Source organism: Triturus cristatus, chromosome 11, assembly GCF_964204655.1.
Source record: "Triturus cristatus chromosome 11, aTriCri1.1, whole genome shotgun sequence".
NCBI lineage: Eukaryota > Metazoa > Chordata > Amphibia > Caudata > Salamandridae > Triturus > Triturus cristatus.
In genome coordinates, this window is record NC_140594.1 from 1,085,951,372 (window position 1) to 1,085,964,068 (window position 12,697).

At 36.2% G+C, this 12,697-nt stretch overlaps 1 protein-coding gene across 4 annotated transcripts in view; it reads left to right on the forward strand.

Moving 5' to 3' along the window:
• The window catches only part of PLD1 (phospholipase D1), a 422,898-nt gene extending 416,922 nt beyond the window's left edge, over positions 1-5,976 (forward strand). For all 4 annotated transcript variants that reach the window (XM_085635446.1, XM_085635443.1, XM_085635445.1 and 1 more), the window contains one exon: positions 2,901-5,976. In XM_085635446.1, coding sequence (XP_085491572.1) covers positions 2,901-3,125 — 225 coding nt within the window. In that variant the 3' untranslated portion in view covers positions 3,126-5,976. The remainder of the gene's footprint in view (positions 1-2,900) is intronic.
• Positions 5,977-12,697: the final 6,721 nt, after the last annotated feature.

Genomic DNA, 12,697 nt, shown 5'->3' on the forward strand with positions numbered 1-12,697 from the left:
AGTGTGACCTACTGTCCTTGCAGTTCTCAATTCCTCCATTGTTTGTCATTCAGGAACATGGATAATAGTCTCTCAAGCACTGTTGTGTCGCAGAGCAAAAAGGACATCTCGCCTTGTGCACAATGCAATAAATGTTTGTTCCCACTGATGGATGCAGGTCTCACATGTAGATTGAAAGTTTTCATCCATTGAGTGATACTTTTTTGTACTTGGTTAGCTTATGCCTCTTTGGGTTGGTAACCATTCAGTACGGGAGTGGCTGTAGAGCTTTGATGCATTCCTTTTTGACTTGCATTTGGGTTTGTGGCCACGCTTTTCTGGATAAAAATGGTACTGCACAAGTGTGGCGGGGCCTAGCACCCACGACTGGAACAGTTTGAATCAGGGGCACTCAAAGATATTCTTAGGGACTGCTGGGTGGTAGGGATATTGTGGATACTTGCAGATTCAGGAATTTTCCCTCATATCAATGTGAAGAAAATGCATGATTTTAAACAAAGTTTGAGGTTTGTAAGACATTGTGGTAAGAAACCGTAGCTGGGATCCACACAAGTGACAATATCATGGACTCTCCCGGTGTCCATTTTACAAAAAGATCTGGGTTTGGTAGATTTTCCTGACAGCCGGCTTAACCTGGGCCCCAATTCCATGGTTACCAATAGCCCCAAAGTGTGTTGATTTTGATGGAGGGGAATTGGATGCATGTCTCCACATTTCTTTTTGTAGCCGTTTTTGTCGTGGGCACTACTCAAGTGGGTTATCGTTTTTTATCAGAAGTGTGGGAATGTTGGATGTAAGAAATGTTGAGGACCTGCAGAGATTCCAGAATTTTCCCACATAAATGTGAGAGAAATGTATGATTTATCCAATGTTTGAGGTTTACAGGACATTCTGTGTAAGAGAACATAGAAGGATCCACTCAAGTGACACCACAATGGACTTCCCTGGGTGTCTAGTGTTTAGAAATATCTGAGTTAAGTAAGGTTTCTTTATTGCCTGCAGACCCTGATCCTGAACAGTGCAGCCATTCTGCATGCCAAATTAAAGAAAATTGAGATTGCTTTAGCTTTAGCAGTGGGGAATGGGCTAAATGCCATGGTGGCTTGGGATTCCGAGAGCTAGGAATTCCTCAGATTTTCAATTGTTAATACCTTTTCCACTATTAGACAAAATTTTGTAGTCCTAATCCTTTTCCCATATTGGCTGATGATCCAAAGTTTTGGGGTGATTAGTTAAGGGTGTGTAAAGATAAAAAGGAGGCCCCTAAACACATTGTTTCACCAATGCATTCTCTATACCCTTTTTACTTAGATGTAGCGACAAAATGACTGAACTGATTTAGATGAAATTTGGCAAGAATATAGATTATGGGATAGAAAGTGTCCTTTCTGTTTTTTTTATCCAAATATGTTCAGTAGTTTTTAAGTAATAAATGCAGTACTTCTTCAAAACTATCTAGGAGGTACTGCACCTTTAAAAAATAACATATATATGAAAAAAGACTCTGTATGACATACCACACCACTCTATGACATGCCACTTCACTCTCTGATGCACTACCCACTCCATAACACTCCACGTCACTCTATGCTTTTCCACTCTGCAAGACGACACTTCACTCTGCGATATGCCACTCCACTTTCCGCCACTCTATTCTAAGACACCTATTGAAATCTAAAATAAAATGTATACATGACAAAAAACACTCTACGACACACCACTCCACTCTACAACAGGTGACTTTTTTGAAAATTCACATCTCTGCTTCCCCTTGCTTTATTATTATGTTGCTGTCATTTTGTTTATTAAATTTTACTTTATTTCCCTAATTCGTTATGTGATTTTTATTGTTTAGCATTTCAACTTTAGTACTGCATTAATTACCTGTGAAGTTACACCTGCCTGCTCTGTGCCTTAGTTACTGGGGCTGATCTCAGGTAAATTTAGTGATTTTAGTGGTTCACCCTGATGGGCATTGTGATTATTACTTGAGGTGGGTACTTAACGCCCTCAACTAATAACCCAGTTTCTTACACTGATTAACAAAGATTTGATCAACAATGTTTAATGGGGTGTAATATAGAACCGGGTATTGTAGGCACACACCTGTAAGTTCCAAACATAATTTTTTAACTTAAATTAAATAAGTGGGTATTCCTACGGATGCACTCTGGAAGTTTTGATGGAAGTATAGTTAACACATATTACACCCTAACTTAATGATGTGTAAGAAACATTTGTAATGTTTCTTTTTTACCCTTACCATCACTTTGAAAAGATCAAGTATTAGATTGCAGACAGTTGGAAACCTGCACTATTAACCTCCGTTTTCTCATTGGTTGTGTAGGAAGTTGGCACATGTTGAAATTAACAATCTAAAGAGCAATACAAAATTTGTGATCCTGAATCGTGTATCATGATAAGCATGCTTAGTTCAAAATAGACATCAGTTGATATTTTTTTTTAAGTCCACTGTCTTTTGCCAGCCAACTTTATAATGGCAGTGATTCACAATAATTTTTACGCACCTCCATTGCAAATTATGTGGTCAAAACAATCCTCCTCCAAGCACAACTGGCACAGAATAAGTGTTTGTGGGACCCACACATAGATACTACCTTTGCAAATCTTCTATTTAATACATATATTCTACTGCAGTAAGTATTTCCTAGGAAGGGATGAGGGGTACAGTGTTGGTCACTGGTACTGGTGGTTATAACTTTGTAGGTATTCCAAAAATGTTACCAGTGCATCTTGCACCCCATTTGGCCATGCAACTATGGTGTAAACAGGATGAGATAAGTGTTTTTAATTCATACTTCACTTGATAGTTTGCAGTCAAATGTTTATTGGAATGTTGTCCACTACTTGTCAAACTGAAATATGCCATTCTCTTTCAGGTTTTCAGGTGCCTTCCTAGTGATGAGGTCCATAACATGGACCATCTACGTGACTTCATAGCCAAGCCAGGACTGGCAACAGAGGATCCAGTTAAAGCCGTAGAAGAACTACAGAGGATTCGAGGTTTCCTAGTGCAATTCCCTTTTTACTTCCTGGTTAATGAAAACTTAATGCCTTCTGTTGGCACAAAGGAATCAATGGTTCCAGTGTTTGTTTGGACATGAGTAATCCGCAGCAGCTCAAATTCCATAGACTACTTACTGAAAAAGGCAGAACGGTCTGTTTACATATCAATTTCAAAATCTTCAAAAGTTGAGCCTTTTCTTTGCGAAGGAAATCTAAAGTATATAGCTCTTTTGTACATCAGTGGAGAACAATTCATCATGAACTAAGGGTTTGACACCGCAGGTTCTTTAACAACTCGAAATCAATTACATTTAATTACATGTGCCTTTTGAATATTTTTGTTCTTTATTGAATACCCAGTCATGAGATAATTAGATCCATTTACATTTTGCACTCAGTTGTGAACCACGTGTTATGTGTTATCACTAGACCTATTTGTTCATTTACTCAATTAATCCCTTGTTAATCCACTTGCTTTTCTTGCACTTGAAGACTTGAAACAGCCATTCATTATTTTGCACATAAGGCACCCTAACATCCCAGAAGGAATTGTAATATTATTAGTATCAACAATATGCTTACAATTTTCACTGTTTTTTATAATTAGGTGTTATATTGTATTGCCAGTGCCACAGACATAGAAGCACTCTATGATTTGTTCATATTTTGTCTGCAACTTGAAGCCTACATCATATATTTCAGTCTTAAATTACAAAAAAATCTAATTCAAGTACCAAAATGCACTGGACATCAAAGCAAATGAATGATCCATTAGCATAAAAATGTTAAAAGCAATAGGTGTCTCGACTATATGAAGAAAATATTTTCTCTAGATATATATGCTGTAAATAATTATTTATTAATTTACTTCGTCTTTCCAAGATTGTTTCAAAGCCACTGTGGTTCTATAGATGAAAAAATCAATTTTGAAATCACAGGTGTGCATGCCCATAAAGGACTATTTTGTGAATCTATTTTCTTCCTCGACTGTTCATGATTGAAATAATGTTATGCTGTATAATTGTTTTTCATGTTTTCCAATACTGTGAGTTATAAACACTAACATTCCTTTATATAATTTAGGATTGTTCATTCATTTACATAATTGCTGCTATAACACATCACTGTCATTCAATCAGTTAAGTGTACTTAGCAATAAAGAATATTTGAAATGCTGGTTCGATTTGGCATAGAAAGTGCACATCTTTAAAAATGTAATGACTTGATAGTATGTTTGTGGCTGGTATGTCCTTAATACAGAGCTCTAGATATTCTTAATAAGTCTTCCAAACTATTTTACATCATACATTTATTTGGTACATCAAACCTCCTTGGACAACAATGTCCATTCATTTGCTAGTTTTATTACACGTTGGTCTTAATGTTTCTTCTCTTCATTTTTTTCTTTTATTTTTTATTCATGGTCTCTTGATAGTGATGACATTTTTGAGCTACAAAAATAGAAAATTATGACACAGAACATAAGCTCATACTAGAAAAGAATTAAAATATAAAGGCAGTTCCCCCTCTTGGCATGCAATTCCCATTAGCCTCTGTACAATCTTCATCATAGCAGCAAAGAAACATTTGACAATTGACTTTGTTTTATCACAGTATCCTCTTTATTACAAACATATGCTTTCTGCATCCCCAGTTGTCCAGACAATGTTTAGATTGCATTGTAATTTTAGTAACAAACAACATGGTATGTGAACATGTTTTGTGGCTATTCGGTAAGAGAATCTGTTTTAAAAACATCACATACTTTGTACTTTTTTACATGTTAATGTTTTCATCTAACAAAACAAAAAATAGTTCTCTATTTAGTTTTTAAAGAGCAGTTTCATATATTTCAAACCCAGACCATTTGAATGGACTAATAATTTTGCAGGCCATTTCCCAGACTTGAGGGGAAAGCAAATCACACATTCTAAATCCTTATCTAATTTCTTAGACCAAAAATATCTGACTCAAATACATTTTATGGGTTATGAACGTGATGTGTTCTATTGCGGTTTAGTGAAATCATACCATTGTTAAAGACTGATGTTTATACTTACTGCCAAAATGTATGGGTACTTGAGCACAATTTTGTTGTCTAGTCCTTTTAAACCAGCATTGAAAGTTCTGTCTTTCCTGCATTACAGTAAAGTAGGTGTTATTATTTTTTTAAGTATGTTGATACAACATATAATATAGTCTCTCTTGTAGAAGCGACTGACCAGTGATTTAATTGGATACAGGGCCATTGTACGATATGTAAAACATTTTAGTCTAATTCCGTTACAGGATCCTCCAATGAATGTTTTAATGAAAGAGTTACATTAGGTAAAACTCTATTTACTCTTTAATACACATTACATAATTATTTTTTATTAAGTGTAAATTAAGTGTACATATTTTATAAATTTTTATGTTTTCTCTTTTTACTTTACTTTTACGCTCAGTACTACATTGTAGTGACACATATTAGTAGTCTACAACCATTTGAAATGGCAGGAAACTAAATGTATTGTCAATTTCATTTCCTTTGGTCTTTGCAGTAAAGGAGATTTTTTCACTTCACTTTCAAAATTACAGTATAAAAAGGCAATTTCCTATGAATCTTTTTTTAATTTTCTTAAGCTATCCTTTAAAGAAAGAGAAGAATGTTAAAATAACAAATCAACAAACAACATAACTACTATGATGAATTAAAAATCTCTAAATCAAGAACTCAATTAACATCTGTATAGTTAAGTACTGATAATAAATTGAGTCATTTCCATGAAAATATGTGTTTAACTGAAATTGCACTACTGTGAATTACACCTTCTATGAAGGCTCTGAACTAAATGCTTTCTGAGTTTTCTTTACCCACACCCTTCTTTCTCAGAGACAACACTAGTTATTGTTTAAATGAAATGAGTATAATACATTAGTTTATGTATTAAATATAATTTTGCTGAATAGTTGGCGTGGCTTCTTTTTTTGTAGGAGACCAATTTTACAATATTTATATTTTCATGTGTGGGTCATGCATGTTTCCATTTAATGCTAGGAATGATGATTTGTTTATCCCTCACTGTGGATAATCATTCTGCTGCCTTCCTAGAACCAGTTCATTTGCTCAATGTGTTTTTTCAAAGCAAACATATTTCATACTACGTACTGTTATGTTTGCATCATGTGGGTCGTAATACATAGGGATTCAAAACCAGTAGAACACATTTAAGGTTTCTACTCTCTTATACAACTTCTAATTAAAAATCATTACTTCAACTTTATCATCAATACGTTCTGCTATATATTGTGGTTTATATCTTTTTATGTAATCACATGGCACTTTTCTCACTAAAATATAATCAGAAGTAGCTGCATCTGTGTTTTTTTTACTGTGGCTTCTATAATGCGCTAGGCTACCCAGACATTATCTGTATGGTTACTGATAGAAAGAGACGGGTTTCATTGCTCAAATAAGGTAGCTCATGGATGAAAGAACTGCAGGACTGTCTAATCAAGACAAACTCAATAGCCCAAATTTACTAAAATAAAGTATGACACTCTTGTGTAAAGAGAACTGTGCCAAGAGCTATAGAAACAATCCCCTAACCATGTGCCTCAACAATCACAAAACACTGGAGGCAAAAACATTCAACTCTGACCATACCTCAGCATTCAACAGAGCAGGCACAATAGACCACAATGGGTACTTCCTTCTCACCTTCATAAACAATCCTATCAATACCATTAGCTATAGGGATAATAATGTTCCATTCTCAACAATACTAAAACTCCACTTAAAATGTCTCAACACTTTAACTACTATGTGAACCTATGGAAGGTGATGTATGGATTGCAATAAACCATCTAGCTAAACATTACACCAGAACTTTGCATTGTCATTAAACATATTGTGAATACACCAATATCCACTAGGCAGACCACAGCTACACTCTTTCTGCCACCCAGCGTCAAGGACCATACATATTGTACTGTGGTAGTTAACAGTACTCTCTATGCAGTCAGAGTTTTTGTCTTCACACCGGTCTCTGCATATCAGGCAGTTATATGTTTTACGAAAACATTCTGCATGATTTGCCCTAAATCTACTAAATCCTGAGCGCACAATTTGTCTCACATACCATCATTTTTTCTTTTAATTAATTACAGTGCCAAAGCCCATTCCAATATTAAATTTTACTCAACTACAGAACACCAGAGCTTTATTTGCAAAAGAGTAAGTGATGGGTCCAAAATCTTGCTCAGAGGCCTATGGCCGGCACCATCGAAGATCAAAGTACCAAATGCCAAGGCTGTGCGGTCTTGATTCCACCTCATGCATCTTTAATCCACAACTAGGCACTCCCTGCCTCTTTATATTACCATTGAACATTCTTTGTCATCCCTGCTTTCTCCCTTTGTAAATGTTTTTCTATCTTTCGTTTTCTCCTCCTTTCCCTCTTTTGTGTTTTTCTCTCTTGCAATGAATTAAAATCTGTTGAGGGAAATTAAGTGGTGGTTCCCAAAAATCTGTGCCTTTGGACCCCACCTGCAACCATCAGCTAACAATAAGCACTACAGAACACTCATATTGCTCTCTTCCTCTATCATCACCTGGCCTGTTGTGTGTCTGTTGGCTTCCCCATCTACATACATGCAGTAGAATGTCCGAGGCCACTCACCAAATGCAGAACGCAAAGATATTCACCTCATGATCATGGATTTCTGTCCTACCTTATCTTACCCTACCACTATCAAGTTCATAGGTTCTGCATGCACTCATTTAAATGCACTCCTTGCACTATGCCAAATTGGTTAGGCTGTTTCCTGTGCTTCCCTGATGGTGCTGCCCCCATGTTAGCAACAATGCACACTCATGCAGCTGAGAACTAGTGTATTCTTCTGAACAGCACATGAATGTTAAAAGCTCAGTAATGACAGATTTTACTGAAACAGATTTAACTTGACATTTAATGATCTATAAGTGAAATCCTATGGAAAGCAAACATAAAATTTAACAAAGAGGCAAGACTGCAGGGTTAAATACATCTATATAGTGGCCTTTGATATACATCAGTGCATTGAGAATAGTATGAAAGATGTCCAATAATGGCACTCACTTATTATGTATAGGTTGGAATTAGAATGAGGTTTCAAAATAAAACTGATAATCATAGTGTAAAGGTTTTTATTAGATAGATATGCCATGAATACTGTAACAGCTTGGTATTTTAAGACCCATCAATTAGTCTTTTTTTTTTTTTTAAATCTCTGTATCATTACATGGACATTTGGATTTATAAAGTGGACCTTTGTCACATTTATTATATTTCAGAAAATAAAGATGATTAACCAAAAACGTTAATGAAGCTCATGTTCCTCAAGTACAAACCTATAACCTTATTTTTATATTTTGTAATACAACATATGAAAATTGTTGCCATTAAGCATGGTGGCCATAACACTTTGATACTAATTTGTTGCCTTTCCCTATATATATTAAACATATTTAAACTTTACAGAAACACAGTCACTGGATGATGTCATCAGTGATGTCATTTGAGATGTCATCAGTTATGTCACTGACCATGTCATGAGTGATGTAATATGTGACGTCATCAGCAGTGCATTAGCTGAACTAAAAGGAGAATTTCTATGGTTTTATAGGAGTGAAATGTATAACTTTCCCTAAAACCAATGGTTCTTTAACTGGATTTCTAAGGTTTTCTAAATGCTAATTTCTAACTATAACGTACCTGAAACCTATGTTTTTTTCAGTAGATTTTAAAGGTTTTTTAAATGCTAATATCTAACTATAACATGCCTGAAATCTATGGTTTTTTCAGTGAATTTCAATGGTTTTTTAAATGCTAATTTTTAAGTATAAAAGTAGTTATACCTATGTTTTTTGTACTGAATTTGAAGATATTTTTAAACTGCTAATTTGTAAATATTATTTATTAAACAATATAATATACTTTTCTGAAAATTGTTTACTTTTTTTAAAAAAAGATTAAAACTGAAATATACTGTAATTATTTAGTTTTATTTTTTATTTTAATATATTTATATTTTTTTAAAATTTTTTGTTTTAAAGAAATTTTGTAGTTGCGCACCCAAAGCGTACCTAACGCGACGGGTGTGCGTATTATAGCTGCCATATTGGAAAAGTCGTGAAGGATCCGCGTATGGTGTGCGACGGGTGCGTGTTTTCTAGTTATGTGATATACGTATAATATTACGTGTTGTGCGCGATAGGTATGCGACAGATGCGCAACTCCTGCTCCTGCTAATTCGCGACACATGCATATTACGGTACGCGACGCTTGCGCGGTGGCAGGCCCCGTTTCACGTCATATGTGGGGCGCGCTGGGTGCGCGGTTCCTGCAATTTTTTTATATATTAAAATATGTAAGTGTCTTTAATGTACATATTAGGGCAAGAGATTATCTAAGGTATTCATAAAAATAATATATTTGTACTTGTAATAAACTAATATTATTTTTAAATATATTTTCGCGGAGTCGCGTCAGGTGCGTTCTTCGTAAGCGCAGGGTGCGCGACTCCCATGTGACCTTAAAAAAAGGATTTGATTGGTTTATAACATTTCCCACTGTAACTATTGAAGGACCCCACCCATTTTAATCATTCTTCTTGGACCATCTTCAGAGAAGCATCTCTTCTCCAACTTGAACCATTTTGGGGGTTTTTTGTGTTTCTTTCTGAAGTCTATTAAAAAATGGCATCTGGAGAGCAGCAAGTAGTACTACTTTCTGAAGAAGTGTTGGAGGAAGACCCACCCAAGAAGAGACCAGAGTCTGTTGTCTGGAAATTCTTCACTTTTCTATATGGAGAGAAGAAGGTGAATGCCAGAAAGGTGACATGCTTGCTGTGTGGGAGGGTCCTGTCACGAGGCAGTGAGAAAAAATACTCCTGTGGTACAGCAAGTATGTTCAAACATTTGCGCACCATTCACCCACGGAATCTTGCTCGGGAGGAAATGAGGCGAACTGCGGAAAATCCTGCACCAGCAGTTGTTAGCACTTCAGGAGCATCTCAACCAACACCTCCTATGGACATTAGGGCAGAAATTGCATTTTTGGAACAGCACTGTGTGAAGTGCAAAAAAATTATCTGCTACGGTGAGCAGTCGGTGGATGCAGTTTGTGCTGCCCAATGCACCCACCGCTGTTAATGTTTTGTTGTTGTTTATGGAATGAAAACTAATTCCAAAAGTTACCCATTCACTTTGTTCCTTTTTTTGTTAAGTTTTTGAAAAAACACAAAAAAAATACAAAATTGTCAGAACTACCTTATCTGGTTAAAAAAAAAACTATAATTGCATGGTAATGTGTGAAAGTTTGGTTGAATATATGTGTAGAGCATGATTGACTGAAAGAATGCATTAGTAGTGTATGGTAAATGTAAAGGGGCAGATGTATGAGGAAGTGCTATAGTGTGGCACTGCAAGCCTTTTTGCTGTACTGCGCTGCAGCACTTCTGAAGCACAGAGATGCTACATATTTACATGAATATGTCGCAACTCTGTGATTCCCTCTGCACTGATGCACAAACTGTAGCCATGTGCAGGCACAGGCACCCTTGCAAGGATGCCTGCATTATGGGGAGATTGTTTTTGTGCAGGAAGGGACAAGTTTGTGTACAAAAACAATCACTAAAGGCATTTTCCTCCTTCAATGTGTGGTGTAGAATGCAGCACGCATTGAAAGAGGAATAAATGAGGAGAAATGAAAACATTTCTCCTCGTTGTCTTGCTACACCACCTCTAGAGTGATGCAGCATTCACAAACCTGTCTAGATTTATGATTTCTTGTACATCTAGAGATATATCTTGTTCCATGGGTGTTGTGTGGGAACATACACAGCAACAGCCATGGAACGCCCCTTCAACAGAAAGTGTTGCGTATGAAGGGGCTGTATGTACAAGGAGAGGAAAAGCCATGCAGGGTGGCTTTTCCTCTCCTTGTAAATATGGAGCTGCCCCCAGCACCACCACTACGTCACAAAGAGTGATGTACTAGTGGCGCAGGGGGCTTGTAAATCTGCTCTATAAGAGCTTACGGATTGGCAGAGTAATACGATAAGTACATAGTGCTGGATGGATGATTGAGGAAGTGAATAGCAGTAACAGGAGGATTGCTAGACTGCATGGGTAGTACCTTAGTATTACAGGAGTGTTCCAATAGTATGTATGTGGTTAGAGGTGTGCATGCCTAGTGTTAGTGGCTAGGCCAATCTATATGTATATCTTTAGTCAGGATAATTACAAGAGTAGAGAGAGAGTGACGGTGTGATTGGAGAGCTGCAAGAATACTACCTAGATTATTGCAAGAGTGAATCAGTAGTCTACAGGGGGTTAGGGGCCTGCATGGATTGTGCACATTTAACTGTAGCGCAGTGTCTCTTCTTGCCTGAATCATTGTAGAACTGCATACACAGTGACTGAGTAGATAGAGTGCTGGTAGTTGACAGCAGGGTGAGTTTATAAGTGCTTGTGTTTCGGCACATAGATTAGATAAGGGCATAGTTCTATGAGGATGATTGCAAGAGTGGAGAGAGAGTGACAGAGCGATCAGGGCACTGCATGAGTACTACTTAGATTATTACAGGAGTGAATCAGTAGTCTACAGGGGGTTAGAGGCCTGCATACATTGTGCACATTTAACTGTAGCACAGTGTATCTTTATGCCTGACTGATTGTACAAGTGCATGGACAGTGACTGGGTAGGTAGACTGCTGGTAGTTGAAAGCAAGTTGAGTTGATAAGTGCTTCTGTTTTGGCACAGAGATTACATAAGGATATCCTTCTGTCAGGATGATAGGAGGAGTGGGCAGAGACTGACACTGTGATTACTAAACTGCATGGCTAATTCTCGTTTTTTTGCAGGAGTGAATTAGTAGACTGCAGGGGGTTATGGGACTGTATAGGTAGTGCACATTTACCTACATACTAACTACAAAATTAGACATTATAGAACCACAAAAACACTTCTCATGCACTTATAAAATCACATATTCACTACCTTTGCACTCCTGTAATCCATCAGGTACCTCTCATTAATCCATTAAATATAGCTACAACTATGTAAATATAATCTAAACAAATACATGACTCTTGACATACTATTCTCTTTAAGGAGACAACTACTGCATACCAGAAAGAGTAAAATGTAGTGTTTTTCTTTTGAAATACATATTGCCAATTAAATCTAGTAATATGCAACATCAAACTGTACCTCTCAACAGACTTAATTAAGAAGAGTAATCAACAACACCTTTTTTATGAGGATTTCTAAAACTACACAAACTGTACAAACTAATAACAGAATTGTAATCATTAACACCTTATATGGTCATCTTGCAAACAGCACAGTTGTACCTCATTTTACCAAACTATCTATACTAATGCCATTTTATTAAACTACCTTTTTTACTGAGAAGGAATATGCATGCCTAATAAACTGCACCTTGTATAAATGTTTTTGAAAATACATTCTTTATCCATATTAAACCAATTATTAAAAAATAAAAAACATCACTCAACTATACCTTTCAAGACACTTAATATCTATATTATGGCACATACATTTTTTAAAACAAACTTCCAAGTACAATAGAAATTATCCCAATATATATCTGTACATTTAATAATTTAACCAGCAAAGTT